A 15,640-nucleotide genomic window follows, 5' to 3' on the forward strand; every position below is an offset into this window, starting at 1 on the left:
GAGCAGCCTTCGGGCTGAAGCAAGTTTGGGGATACAGACCTGCCTCCTGTTTTGGGGGTCGGGTGGGGTGGGGGGAGGTTTGGGGATATTGAGCCGTGTTCCTGGCTCCCAGTTTTTCGTTTTTGATTTTGTTTTATATTTTTTGACAGTGCTGTATTTGCTCTCTGTACTTAAAGTAATGACAGGCTCTGATTCGCCCCGGGCATTCCCTGTGATGGCTTGTGGTGAATTAGGAAGAGTATATAAGTTGTATCCTGCTTTTCTTATAAATGAGATGTATACATGACTAACCTAGATATCCTCTCCTGGAACACACGTGGCTTAAATTCTCCACTGAAGCGCTCTTTAGTGTTTCAATTTATAAAGAAGCATAATACCCATATCTGTGTGTTACAGGAGATGCATCTGATTGGTAGCAAAACTCTTAGTCTGAAAAAACCGTGGGTGGGTCATCACTACCACTCTACTTACTCCAATTTTGCAAGGGGGGTTAGTGTATTGGTCCTGAAAACTCTCCCTTTTAAGCTCCTTGATTTAGTCCTGGATCCTGATGGGAGATATGTATTAATACATGCCTTGATATATGACTCACCTTGGGTATTGGTGGGAGTATATCTGCCCCCCCCCCGGCCTCCTTCAGAATCCTCAATTTGATCTCGGGGGTGCTGGCTCGCTTCCCCCCGGATAACGTTGTATTGATGGGTGATTTTAACCTTGTTCCGGACTCTGGGTTGGACAGGAGCACGGTGGGAGACACTACACGCCGTGACTTGGCGGACTGGGCTGACACGTACGGCCTGGTGGATGTATGGAGGTGGAAGAACCCTCAGGCCAGGGCCTTTACTTGCCATTCCGCCACTCATAGATCCTTCTCTCGCATAGACCTGGCCTACGTCGCGGCGCCTGTCCTTCCCAGAGTTCGGGACATAGGCATACTTCCGCGGGGGATTTCGGACCACGCCCCGTTGTTGTTATCCCTGGAACTGGCGGTGGACCCGTCGGATAGACTCTGGCGGTTGTCCAGGTTCTGGATATCCGACGCAGATGTCGACTCTCAGTTTCGGGAAACGGTGCAGCAATTTTGGGAGGTCAATCCGGGGTCTGCCTCTGATAATGTGGTTTGGGAAGCCTTTAAGGCCTCATCAAGGGGGCATTACCAATGTATTATTGCTAAGGTGAGGAGACTTCGTAGGGCGGAGCTTACCAGACTAGAGACTGAGGCGATCAGACAGGAAGCCCTATATGTCCGTTCCCGTGACCCACGAGACTACATAGCACTCCAATCTCTTACCCAACAATCCCTACTGCTACAGACCTCCCTGACACAAAAAAAGCTGTTATACCAGTCCCAACGCATATTCGAGCAGGGGGAAAAGACAGGTCGTCTTTTGGCCTGGCTATCCAGGGAACAATCTGGGGTAACGGCAATAGCGCAGATTCGTGACAGAGATGGGACACTTCATTCTTCCCCAGCGGAAATTAATCAATGTTTCACTAACTTCTACCAGCACTTATATAGCTCACGAGTAATATATGACCAACAAGACCTTACTGACTACTTGGAAGAAATTGACATTCCAGTTCTCACACAATCTGCAGCTAACACACTAGACGCCCCCATTCAATTAGAGGAGATACAAAAAGCCCTCAAAATGATGCAGGCAGGGAAGACCCCGGGTCCGGACGGATTCCCGGTGGAATTCTATAAGACTTACATGGAAGAGATAACCCCTAGATTGCAGACGGTTTTTGCCTCAGCTTTAAAAACTGGGACTCTCCCGGCCTCGATGAGCGAGGCGGTTATAGTACTCATCCCTAAGCCGGGGAAGGACCCTACCCTCTGCGCATCCTACCGCCCTATCTCTCTCCTAAATGTTGACGCAAAGGTCCTAGCCAAGATCTTAGCCATCCGTTTAAACAAAGTTGTCACTGCCCTAACACATCCAGATCAAACGGGGTTCATGCCCGGAAGAGGCACGGATATAAATATACGTAGACTACACACTCACATCGCAGTGGCTGATCCGGGGAACCCTGGGGTGGTGGCCTCACTCGACGCAGAGAAAGCCTTCGACTCGGTCGAGTGGGGCTACCTGTGGAGGGTCCTTTCCAGATTTGGCTTTGGCCCAGTCTTCCTCACATGGATTCAAATGTTGTATGCGCAGCCTAGGGCTCGTATACGCACGGGCAGTACCCTGTCGGAGCCCTTCCCTTTGGAGAGGGGAACCCGGCAGGGATGTCCCCTGTCCCCGGCATTATTTGCCTTGGCCTTGGAGCCCTTGGCGGCCCACATTAGGAAAGACAGAACTATTAAAGGCATTAAAGTAGGTCCGTTAGAGGAGAAATTGTCCCTTTATGCCGATGACTCCCTCCTTTATTTGGCTGATGCATCTGACTCCCTGAGGGCTGCCTTGTCTCAGTTTGATACTTTCAGCCGTTTTTCAGGAGTTCGTGTCAACTGGGACAAATCGGTCCTCTTTCCACTTCACCCTTCCATGCCTCGTATCGACACCCGAACACCTCTCCAATGGGTCGAAGAGTTCACATACTTGGGCATAAGGGTAGCCTTGTCCCTGGACAAATACCTCGACCGTAATCTAGTTCCAGTGTTGGACAAACTTACCAAGCAGTGCACAACCTGGCGTAGACTTCCGCTTACGCCAGTGGGCAGAGGGAATTTAATCAAAATGGTGTACTTACCCAAATTGTTATATTTCTTCCGTCACACCCCCGTCCATATTCCCCGGTCAGTGTTCCGGAGACTCGACAGTGTTGTGAGCGACTTTGTCTGGGCTGGGAGGCCTCCGAGAGTGGCCAGACGGACCCTCTATCTTCCCCTCTCTGGCGGAGGTCTGGCCCTTCCGAACTTCCTTATATACTACTGGGCTGCGGTCTTGGTTACCGTCCGCTGGTGGTTCTCCCAGCCCAGACAGAACCCAGCGGTCACCCTAGAGGCAGCAATACTTGGTTCATATGCAGCCCTTTCTAACTTAGTCTTCAGGGGGTGTAAGGCACATCCGGGCGTCACGGTCCCTATGAAAACCACGATTCGGGCTTGGCAATGTTCGCGGGTGGCCCTCCGGGATCCCTTGGTGGTCTCCCCTCACACTCCCCTATGGGGCAATCCCCTTCTTCCCCACCTAAATACAGTGCCTGATCCGGCGGCGTGGGCGACGAGGGGAATTGTTACCCTCAAGCAAGTAATGCCAGGTGGGAAGATTCTAACATTCCTAGAATTAAGACAAGCATTTAAACTCCCCCGTTCCTTCCAATTTAGATACTGGCAGCTCCGGCATGCTCTCGCCGCCCAGTTCCCTACCCCAATTACTTTAAATTCAGATTCTATCGAGCGACTTCTCACTTCGGAGCTCCTGCTCAAACCACTCTCCACCCTATACATGTATCTCACAGTAGCTCTTGATACGGACACCTCACACCTGCTGGCCAAATGGAAGATAGATATCCCCGACCTAGATGAAGACACATGGGAGGAGTGCGTCTCTACATTTATCTCCTCTATGATAGCCTCTAGAGACCGTTTTATCCAATTGAAATTTCTGCACAGGGCATACTATACCCCACAAAGGTTGGCTTCCATCTACCCCTCTCTCAGCCCACTTTGCACGAGATGCTCCACTGAGAGGGGCTCCTTTTTCCACATGGTCTGGACTTGTAACAAGATCCAACCCTACTGGAGAGGGGTAGCGGACGTATTGACAGACATTTGCGGCGCCCCGTTGACACTGGACCCTCTTGTCTTTCTGCTCAGTCACCTTGGGGACGTGGAGGGTGACCGTTATACTAAACTAGGTTTGACTTTTGCCCTCTACTATGCTAGGAGAGAAATCCTCCTGAGATGGAAGGGTACTGATCTCCCTACAGTAGCCTCATGGAAAAGTGCAATTAATAAAGTCCTTCCTTTATATAAGATCACATATGAAAGTAGGAACTGCCCCGCGAAATTTGAGAAAATATGGTCACATTGGTCTGACGTTTGATTAAACTCCTAATTTATACAAATATGATTGTATCGTATATACTAGCTAATAGGAGGCTGGGTGTGGATGTGGAGAGGCCGGTGGGCTTTTCGCCCCCTCCCCCCCCCCCCTCGCCTCCCCCCTTCCTCCCCCCCCCCCCCCCCGACTGAAAATACTTTCCATTCTCCATACTTCTGGCAGTGGAATGGTGGGATCAATCTTGGCTCTATTCAGGACTACTGTTCGCTCCATAGAATATATACATCCCTCTTTTTGTTTTGTACTGTTTTATTGCTTACCTGTAACTAGCTGTAGACATACTTCACATCACAGGCTGTCTTCCACCCTTGGGTACCCCGACCTCAATGCTGCCTGGTAATGAATACCTTATAAAATGATGTAATCTGATTGCAAATACTGTACTGTTCATGCTATTGCTGTTTTGTATTCTTATGATTTCTGAATAAATAAAAAACTCTTACTGTCAAAAAAAAAAAAAAAAAAAAAAAAAAAGATTGGGAGGGTTCAAGGACGGCTTTTTAAGTATGGGGGTGACCAATGCATGTTGAGCATTGGGGAAAATGCCAGAGGTGAGGGAGAGATTGAAGATGTGGGTTAGAGAGTGTAGGATAGAGTCAGAGGGCGACCGTAGTATTTGAGAGGGAATGGGGTCCAGGGGACAGGTGGTTGGGTGGGCGTTAGAAAGGAGTTTAGCAACTTCATCTGTAGAAGCAGATTTGAATAAGAGGAGTATCAGTTGTACCTGTTGACATGGGGTCTTAACTGGGGGAGATACCTGTACAGTGGAGATTTCATCACAGATTGTATCAATCTTGTTTTTGAAGTGATTAGCAATCTCATGGGCAGTGAGTGAGTCAGTGGGTGAAGGACTAGGTAAAGAGTTGAAGGTAGAGAAGAGTTTACAGGGACTGGATGAGAAGGTGTTAATAAGAGTTATAAAATAAGTCTGCTTGGCAGCGTGAAGGAAAGAATATTATTTTTGGAGGGCAAATTTGTATTGGTTGAAGTCTTTGAGAAACTTAGTCTTGTGCCACAGACGCTCAAGAGAGCAACTACCTTTTTTGAGAATTTTAGTGTCATCTGTTTGCCAGGGTTGTAGGGGTTGAGGCCTGATTCTGCGTGTAGTGTGGGGAGCGAGCTTGTCCAGGGTGGAGGACAGGGATTTATTGTAGATGGAAGTGGCTTGGTTAGGGCAGGACAGGGGAAAGATTTTATCATAGGAGGTGGTCAGTAGCAGAATAGAGGAGAGAAGAGTTGAAGTTGCGAAAGTTTCTACGGGTGATGGTTAGGCGATTGGAGGGAAAGGTGGTGGAAGACAAGGGGAGAGAGAAACTAATAAGGTGGTGGTCAGAGAGAGGAAAAGGATTGTTGGAGAAGTTGCATGGAGCGCATAGGTAGGAGAATACAAGGTAAAGGGTGTTGCCATCAGAGTGAGTAAAAGCCTGTACCCATTGCTTCATGTCAAAATGAAGAGGTTAGACTAAGAAATTTAGAAGTAGCAGGAGTGTTTGTATTAGCAGGGATGTTGAAATCACCGAGAAGGATTGTGGGAATTTCCGAAGAGAGAAAGTAGGGTAGCCAGGCAGAAAACTCATCAAGGAAAGTCGATAATGGTCCAGGGGGCCAATAGATCACAGCAATTCTTAGGGAAGTTGGAGAGAATAGATGTATACAGTGGGCTTCGAATGATGAGAGGGAAAGAGAGGGAGGAGAGTGAATAACCTGTAAGGTGCTCTGGGGGGATAGGAGGAATCCCACTCCACCTCCCTTGCGTCCATTAGGCCTAGGGGAGCGAGTCCAGTGAAGGCCACCCTGGGAGGGAAGCAGGAGAAGGGGTGTCAGATTCGTGGAGCCAGGTTTCGGTGACAGCAAGTAGATTAAAGGAATTAATGACAAAGAGGTCATGAATAGAGGTCGACCGATATGGGTTTTTCTCTGGCCGATGCCGATATTTAGAAATCACGGTGGCCGATGGCCGATATAAGATGCCGATTTTTTGGGCCGATATATTAGGCCGATTTTTTTTTTTTTTTCTTTTTTTTCCCTTCATCTCATAAAATCTAACAGTTAGACCCCTTTCACAATGGGGCTTTTTCAGGTGCTTTTGGGCTAAAAATAGCGCCTGTAAAGTGCCTGTAAAACGGCTCCCCTGCAGTCTCAGTGTGAAAGCTCGAGTGCTTTCACACTGAGGCGATGTGCTGGCAGGATGTTTAAAAAAAGTCCTGCAAGCGGCATCTTTGGAGCGGTGTATACCGCTCCTCCACCACTCCTGCCCATTGAAATGAATGCGCACCGCTGCCAAAGCGCCTGCAAATCGTTTCGGCAGCAGCGCTTCAAGGGCGCATTTAACCCCTTCCTCAGCCGCTAGCTGGGTTATAAGCGCCCCGCTTGCAGCCGAATAGCGCCGCTAAAAGGACGGTAAAGCGCCGCTAAAACTAACAGCGTTTTACCATCAACGCATGCCCGCTCCAGTGTGGAAGCAGCCTTAAGTAATACAGAAAATGTTTTACATTTAAACATTTATTAAACAAAACAAACCTCCAATCAGTTCACTTGTATGTATAATTTAGATTAAAAAAAAAAATAACGATATCTTAAATATTAAATACACAAAAACAGGTAATCAAAACTTTTGGACGAAAAAAAATGGGCTAACTTTAATGCTTATTTTTTTTTTTTTATTTCATTAGTGTATTTTTTTTTTTTTTAAAATGCATTTGAAAACCGCTGTGACATAAAATATTGCAACAACCACTATTTTATTCCCTAGGGTCTCTGCTAAAAAAATATATATATATAAAATGTTTGGGGGTTCAAAGTGATTTTCTAGGAGAAAATACAGGATTTTTACTTGTAAGCAACAAATGTCAGAAAAGATCTAGTCTTTAAATGGTTAAACTGAGAACTTCTACACACAGAGTTCAGCTCATTGATAAAAGAACCTGAAAAGATACAATGTATCTTCTTATCAGACTTTGCAGGCTGCCCAGGGAGGAGAGAATCCTCTCCACAGATAACTTTCAGGCAACTTGCATTGACTTCTATTACAGAAGTCATTTGCAAGTCCCGCTGAAGTTATAATCTGCTTTTTTTATCAGCACAATCGGCCGATGCCGATTAAGTAAAAAAAGCCAAATATCGGCCGGCCGATATATCGGTCGACCTCTAGTCATGAACAGCGGTGAGATTGTTGCAGACAGAGCGAGTGTTCCAGAGGGCACAGGAGAGGGGGAGGCTGGTGTTGGGAAGAAGAGGAATGGAGACTAAATTGTGTAGATTGCGACTACTGCCAGAGGGTGTAGGGTGATGGTGATGGGTGTGTTGGGTACAGTTAAATAAGGGAGGCCCAGGCTTTGGGGAAATATCTCCAGCGGTTAGGAGAAGCAAAAGAGTAAGGGAGGTAATATGAGAATACGATTTGTATGAGGGGACATGCTTCAGTATCCTGGGGGTTTGTTAGCAAGTGGGCTTAGAGTTAGAAAGAGGTGATGAGTGCAGTAATAGGGGGAGGGGAGAAGTGAGGGTGATGTGTACAGACTGTGGGGTGGAGCAGAGGAGTGAAGAAAAGTGAGTTTGAGGAGAGAGGCTGCAATTGTGAGAAGGAGGAGAGGTAAAGAGTGCATGTTTCAGAGAGGAAGGTGAGATCATTTGGAAATGAGGTCACCTGCAATCTGCTGTGGTTTGCTTTGTGCAAAGAGAAAGGTATAGTGCAAGAGCAAGGTATAGACATTTTGTAACCAGGGCAGCCATCAGAAATTTTTGGTCCCCTTACACAGCTTTAGGCCTGGGCCCCCACGAGCCTGACCACCAACCCCTCACACACCTGTATATATGTCAGCCCCCCCACCCACACACCTGTATATATGTCAGTGCCCCCCCACGCACCTGTATATATGTCAGGCCCCCCCCCCACCTGTATATATGTCAGTGCCCTCCCACACACATGTATACATGTCAACGCCCCACACACCTGTATATATTTGAGCCCCCCACACCCCTGTATATATGTCAGCCCCCCCACACACCTTTATATATGTCAATATGTCAGCCCCACACACCTGTATATATGTCAGTGCCCCCCCACGCACCTGTATATATGTCAGGCCCCCCACGCACCTGTATATATGTCAGGCCCCCCCCACACACATGTATACATGTCAGCGCCCCACACACCTGTATATATTTGAGCCCCTCACACACCTGTATATATGTCAGCCCCCCCACACACCTGTAAATATGTCAGCCCCCCCTCCCCAAACACCTGTATATATGTCAGCCCCCCCCACACACCTGTATATATGTCGGCCCCACCCACACACACCTGTATATATGTCAGTGCCCCCCCGCCCACACACCTGTATTTATGTCAGCCCCCCCCACACACACACACACACACACCTGTATATATGTCAGCCCCCCCACACACCTGTATATATGTCAGTGCCCTCCCCACACACCTGTATATATGTCAGTGCCCTCCCCACACACCTGTATATATGTCAGCCCCCCCACACCCACACACCTGTATATATGTCAGCCCCCCACACACCTGTATATATGTCAGCCCCCCACCACACCTGTAAATATGTCAGCCCCCCCTCCCCAAACACCTGTATATATGTCAGCCCCCCACACACACCTGTATATATGTCAGCCCCACCCACACACACCTGTATATATGTCAGTGCCCCCCCGCCCACACACCTGTATATATGTCAGCCCCACACACACACACACACACACACCTGTATATATGTCAGCCCCCCACACACACACACACACCTGTATATATGTCAGCCCCCCCACACACCTGTATATATGTCAGTGCCCTCCCCACACACCTGTATATATGTCAGCCCCCAAACACACACACACATACACACATATATATACACACACACACACCTGTATATATATTGCAGCCCCTCACATACACAAACCTGTATATATGGCAGCCCCTCACATACACAAACCTGTAAACACACAAGGCTCTGGCCCCTCCCTGTACACAAACAGCCCCCCTCCCTTTCTCTCACAGCTCCTACTTGTAAAGAAGGTCTTCCTACCCAGTTCCTACCCAGTACCAGCCCGTTTTTAGAACGCTGACATGTTGCTGAGAAGCACAGTACAAATCACACGAGGGGTGCACATACACATAGCAGCCAGAGGTGGCAGTAAAGAGCTCGATGTCTGAGCTCAGTGAAACGAGAACAGCAGGAGCTGTGAAATCATTTCTGTAATGCACGACTCCCCTTCACCCGTCCTGCCTTCTTCTGGCCCGGGCGGGACCCTTACAGTTGTGACGGCTGTACCCCCCTGATGGCAGCCCTGTTTGTATCCCTTTACTATCTAATAGAAAAGAGATCATAACTGCCATTTTTAGAAACATGTGAAAGTCATTTCACATTCTCACAACAATCCATCAGGCAGATGACTAAACCTGACCCAATCACTATTGCACCTGCACATGATAAGCTTCCCCTTCCTCCTCAAAAGCAGAAAACCTGTTGCTTGGCTTTGCTGTGCCAGGATGTTTATGTACCTGTGGCTAAATGGTTAGATCACACCTCTACATCTTACCCCACCCCCCCACCCCCCGCTGAAACCAAATGAGATCTTTAATAGGTTCATAGTCATCTTATATAAGGCTAACATGCTGTCCTCACACACACAACTAATATAACTCAGAATTAATACTTTCACCTCAAGCCTTCCAAGATGAAATGTGGTGAATACTTACTAGAATATGGTGTGGAACTTCATTTCTTTCCATAATGACAAGAATACTTCATATCGCACGCTGTCTGTGGCCTGGAAGCGGCTGAGAATGGTCTCACAATCTTCTTTCAAGCCGAGGAAATTCATCTTCTAGAAGTGCAGGCTCTGTTTTTCAGAAGAAAGAAAAGTCGTCTATGACATGAAAAAGTGATTTCAACAGGTTAATACAATGCAGATTGCCTTTAATTGGACTTCATTTCCTAATAAAGCCAAGAGCACTTTCCTGCGTTGAAGCCGTGGCACCAAGCCATAAAAACTAGACACTGAAATGCAGTCCTCTAAGCACAAATCAAAACAGTATAACCCCTTTATTCCTTTCTTGAAATGCCAGGTCTGGGATGAGACGATGAAAAAACAATGACATCTGACCACGCTCTGTCACAGTCACTGGTGTTGGCTGGTGTCAGAGGGCAGTGGTAGTTATGACATCACATGACTGGCCACCAGGCCTGAGCACTTCAAAGAAGGAAAAAGGAAAGAAAATTGCTTCATTAATGGCCAGCTTAATCAATCTGCAGCCTCTCAACCTGTGATCTGCCATTATAAAAATCCATCACGGTTTTACAATGTTTAATCAGACTGCTGCCTTCCACCCCACACTCATCTGCCTGCTATTGATTACAGGTCACCATGTGACCTGTCAGAAGACTACATTGATCAGAGGAAGAGGAGACTGCATGAATGCTTTCCTTCTGCCTGCAGCAGACTGAAGGCATCATTTTCCAAGGACTCCCCTCTGAGTCAAATGAAGTTTAGGGTTTGCTATTCAATGATAAAAGGTTACAGTTTTGTCTTTATAAAATTATACTGTTGCCATATATTGTCACATATCAGGTTGTCATTCCTGCAGGTGTGTAAAAATGCTGACAATCCCAATAAGCGTATATTGAATTTAATTGCGCAAAAGTTATAGCGTCTACAAACTATGGGATATTTTTATTTTCTTTACTAGTAATGGCGATGATCAGCGACTTATAGCGGGACTGCGATATTGAGGCAGACATTCTGACACTTTTTGGGGACCAGTGACACTGGCTGGGAAAGGGTTGCCATCAGGGACAATCAAAGGGTTAACGGTGTGCCTAACCAGTGTTTTACTACACTGTGGGGAAGGTGCTTTTACTAAGGGAAAACACAGATCCTTGTCCCTGCTTGTCAGGAACACAGGATCCATCCCTTCCCAACAGACAGAACAGCAATCTGCCTTATTCACCGTCGTTCTGCCTCTCTGCTCGATCATCGGCGGGTGCTGATGGACATCGAGTCTGCGGTACCCACCGCGTGTGATCACAGCGGGAGCGAGCCACCGGCAGCACCCCATATTCGGGTTATGTGATACGGCGCACAGATGCCACCGTGTAGCAGTAAAACTGTTATTAGGCGGACCTGAAGTAGTTAAAGTACACATCTAGTCAAATCCAACTTTACATAGTGTCCGCGTCCCACCAATAATAGACAACCACGGCTGCTGGAGGAGAAGTTCTGGGACCCCCTGTGGGTTTAAGGTGATGTCAGCTTGGGGGTGGACATCTCCTCCAGCTCTCTGAGCACCTCCAGCGGCTGTGGTTTTCTATGATCGGCAGGATGTGAGTTATAACATTTTTAATAAACTGCCCACATAGATGGCGCTCCCCTTTCTAACTGGTTCACACACACAGGAGCAGTGGGGGAAATGGCATGCGATTCTTTGCAGTGCGACTTGCACCATTGCATTTTGTAGTGACGCACAGTGTACCGCTAAGTATCGGTTTCAGTATCGGGAGCATTTTCATCAGTACTTGTGAAAATACTCGGTATCATCGGTGCTTCCCTCATTACCGATCCTTCCTGCCTCCAAGTCTTCAGTACTTTTTAACCACTTACGGACCGCCCACCGTCAATATACGTCGCTACTTTGACGTTTGATACCGTTTTAATGGTAGCAGATAGCTGCCATAACTAGAGGTCGACCGATATATCGGCCGGCCGATATTTGGCGTTTTTTACTTAATCGGCATCGGCTGATTGTGCTGATAAAAAAGGCCGATTATAACTTCAGTATGTCTTACAAATGACTTCTGTAATAGAAGTCAATGCAAGTTGCCTGAAGTTTTCTTCTCTCCTCCTCTGGGCAGCCTGCCAAATCTTATAAGATACATTGTATCTCTTCAGGTTCTTTTATCAATGAGCTGAACTCCCTGTGTAGAAGTTCTCAGTTTAACCATTTAAAGACTAAATCTTTTCTGACACTTGTTGCTTACAGGTAAAAATCCTGTATTTTCTGCTAGAAAATCACTTAGAACCCCCAAACATTATATATATATATATATATTTTTTTTTAGCAGAGACCCTAGGGAATAAAATAGCGGTTGTTGCAATATTTTATGTCACACGGTATTTGCGCAGTGGACTTTCAAACGCAATTTTTTTTTAAAAAATACACTAATGAATTAAAAAAAAAAATAAGCAGTAAAGTTAGCCCATAGTTAGAGCGAGAGCAATAATTCTAGCACTAGACTTCCTCTGTACCTCAAAACTGGTAACCTGTAGACATTTGTAAACGTCCCCTATGGAGATTTTTAAGGGTCAAAGTTTGTTGCCATTCCACGAGCGGGCGCAATTTTGAAGCTGTATGGGTATCATTGGATATCAATTTACTGTATGGGCACATTGGGTATCAATTTACTCGGCGTAACATTATCTTTCACAATATAGAAAAAAATTGGACTAACTTTAATGATTTCTTATTTTTTTAACCGCTTCCCGCCTGACCTATAACAGATTGACGTCCTGGAAGTGGTTCTGTTAACCTGACTGGGCGTCATGTAACGTCCAGCAGGATAACATGCCGGCGTGTGGTGATCGCGAGTGTGGCGTGTCAGTCTGACACACCGCATCTCCGATCGTGATAAGGAGCCTCTGTCAGAGGCTTCTTACCATGTGATCAGCTGTGACCAACCACAGCTGATCATCGCGTGAACCAGGAAGTGCCAGTAAACGGCATTCCTCGGTTCGCGCTGACAGGCAGAGCCAATCGGTGGCTCTCCCTGTCGGGGGGGGGGGGGGGGGGGGGGGGCTGTGCTGATAATCACATTATCATTGATTATCAGCACAGCCCCATCAGATGTGCCAATCAGCACCCAGCAGGGCCCCAATAATAAAGTCTGCCAGTGCCCACCAGAGTCCACCGCAGTGCCAATCAGTGCCCATTACAGTGCCAAACAGTGCCCAGCAGTAACATCTGTCAGTACCTCATCATCAGTGCCACCTGTTACTGCTGTCTGTCAGTGCCCATCACAGCCACCTGTCAGTACCCATCAGTGCCGCCTATCAGTGACCATCAATTCTACATCAGTGCCGCCTCATCGGTGCCCGTCAGTGAAGGGGAAAACAAAATTTTATGACAGAAAGTAAGAAAAAAAGTTTTTTTCAAAATTTTTTTTTTTTTTTTAGTTTGTTTAGCAAAAAATAACCCCCCCCCCACCAGAGGTGATCAAATACCACCAAAAGAAAGCTCTATTTGTGGGAAGAAAATGATAAAAATGTATTTTGTGTACAGTGTTGTTATGACCGCCCAATTGTCATTCAAAACATGACAGCGCTGAAAGCTGAACATTGTCCTGGGCAGGAAGGGGTGAAAGTGCCCGGTATTGAAGTGGTTACATTTTTTTTTTTTTTTTCCCCAAAAAAAATCCGGTTTGTAAGACCGCTGCGCAAATACAGTGTGACAAAGTATTGCCACAACCACCATTTTATTCTCTAGGGTGTCCGGGGGAAAAAAATATCATGTTTGGGGGTTCTAGGTAACTTTCTAACAAAAAAAAAAAAATGATTTCAACTTGTAAACACCAAGTGTAAAAATGAGGCCAGTCCTTAAGTGGTTAAAAAGGGGGGGGGGGGGGGGGTATACTGACATTCACCCCTCTATGGCTGGCTGTACCCCCTCCCCCTGCATGCATGAAGCCTCCATCCATACAGGCTGCCCCAGTGTAGCAGAGCAGGGTGGGTGTCTCCAGAGTGACCCCATTTCCTGAGGAGGTGACTACAGAACCTCTGAATAGGATTTGTAGCTGAGTTGTCTCACACAGCCCGCTCAGTACAGTGAGTGTCTCTCTCTCTCACACACACACAACACTCTATCAGTCTCACTATTCGGGCTCCATTTACAACACACACAACTCCCACCCCATTCTCTCATCCCACACTGCGCCGCCATACTTACACATACGGCGCTGCGTGGCCCCCGGGCCAAGACGTCAGCACGCTCTCACTAGCGCGCACGCTAAAAAAAAAAAAAAAAAAAAAAAAAACTTCCGCGCTCGCTCCCGCGGGATCGCCGCTTTCATCTGCAAGCTATACAGTTGCCGAGCTGCGCCCCCTCGCGGCCAGCTGCAGTTCTGTTCTGGCTGATGTGTGAAATGGAAGCAGTGCTCCAGGGAAGTGTCCTAGTAGTGAGATGTGTGCTCCCAGTCCTATGGGGGACATTGCTGACAGTGCAGAGGAATAGTCAGGCACTTTGCTACTAAAAGTGTCCTAAATCATCAGAGGTTGGGTTCTCAGGTGTGTAGAGCTCCCCGCACACAGCCCTGGGGTTGGAGAACTTGTCTGTTTTTTCTCTTGGCACATTACTATTATACAATGCGCTGCCATTAAACGTACAAAATGCTACCCCACAGATCTGTATATGTGTACATCTGTGTATTTTGTGGCACAGTTTTCACAAGACACCTTAGGGCAACCTAGTCACTTGAACAGACCATCATATGTGTGATGAACAGATCTTCACACACGTTGTGACACGTCTGCGTTTCAGGCGTCATCAGTGGTGGCCGCTCCATTAGGGGCGCCACCCCAATAATCCATGCACCCAGCCCTTAATCTACATGCAGGGCGCCGGACGCATGGATTCCAATGGAGGAGTTTTTTTTTTTTTTTTTTGAAGCACATGATTAGAGCCTGAAGCTCTAATTGGCTTAGAGCACTGCACCCTGAGCCCACCCAGTTTTGTGACAATAGCAAATTATTATTCACTATTGTCTTCCTGCTTCTCCTGCCCAAGCAGATCTTAAGACCCGATTGTCCAAGAGGAGAAGTTTTGGAGAAAGGGGGGTTCTCATTGATTCAGGATTCAGAGGCAAGCAAGCCAACTTCGTGGAAAGGCGATTGTTTATTGAAGTTTTCTAAAGTTTGCACCCCTTGGCAAGCGGAGCAAGGACTGACATCCCGTCCATGAATCCAGATCTGCTTTGAGTACCCTCCACTGACATCTTCGATGCTATAGGTCAGTGAGATCAAAGAAGTTGGGTCGGTGAGTGTTGTCATCCCTTCATCATCCTCAGCTGTTGGGAACCAGGAGCTTTTCCCCCCGCTCCACTACAAGCCTGTTTGACTCCCAAGTCGTTGGCTGGGAGTCCACCATTGCTGGTAAGGGTATTTATGCCTATCCCTTTCATATAGATGTCTGATACCTTCTTTTGTGGATGCCATCCTCGGATCTTATGTTCCCTCATCACCAATCCTGGCGGCTGTTGATCGTCCCTAATTGCATTATTTGGACTTTGAGTTATTAAGTTCAGGATGGACTATTAGTTTCATTAGAAGTTTACATGTTCACTATTTTTTATGTCAATTTTATTTGTAGCTTACCTTTTCACTACACGCTTAATCTTATCTGCGTGCTAACACAATTTTGTGACGTTGAATACCATCACATTATTTTTGGTCCACTTATATAGAACTGCTCCTCCCATTGGTGGGATCTGTAGTTCTTCCTTTTTCCCTTTTATTTACACTCATATTGTTTTGTCACTCTTTCACTTGAGGTGTTCATTAATAGTTTATATTTGATTTATCTATATGGTTCACTTATACACCTTCAGGCTTAT

At 46.8% G+C, this 15,640-nt stretch overlaps 1 protein-coding gene across 1 annotated transcript in view; it reads right to left on the reverse strand.

Annotated features, from left to right (window-relative positions):
• SNAPC1 (small nuclear RNA activating complex polypeptide 1) overlaps positions 1-14,057 on the reverse strand; it is a 42,796-nt gene extending 28,739 nt beyond the window's left edge. Inside the window, exons 1-2 of the mRNA XM_073610206.1 lie at positions 13,978-14,057; positions 9,739-9,881 (exon numbers count right to left, since the gene is read on the reverse strand). Coding sequence (XP_073466307.1) covers positions 9,739-9,863 — 125 coding nt within the window. The 5' untranslated portion in view covers positions 9,864-9,881; positions 13,978-14,057. The remainder of the gene's footprint in view (positions 1-9,738; positions 9,882-13,977) is intronic.
• Between the last annotated feature and the right edge of the window lie 1,583 nt (positions 14,058-15,640).

The sequence above is a fragment of the Aquarana catesbeiana genome, linkage group LG13, assembly GCF_042186555.1.
Source record: "Aquarana catesbeiana isolate 2022-GZ linkage group LG13, ASM4218655v1, whole genome shotgun sequence".
Lineage (NCBI taxonomy): Eukaryota > Metazoa > Chordata > Amphibia > Anura > Ranidae > Aquarana > Aquarana catesbeiana.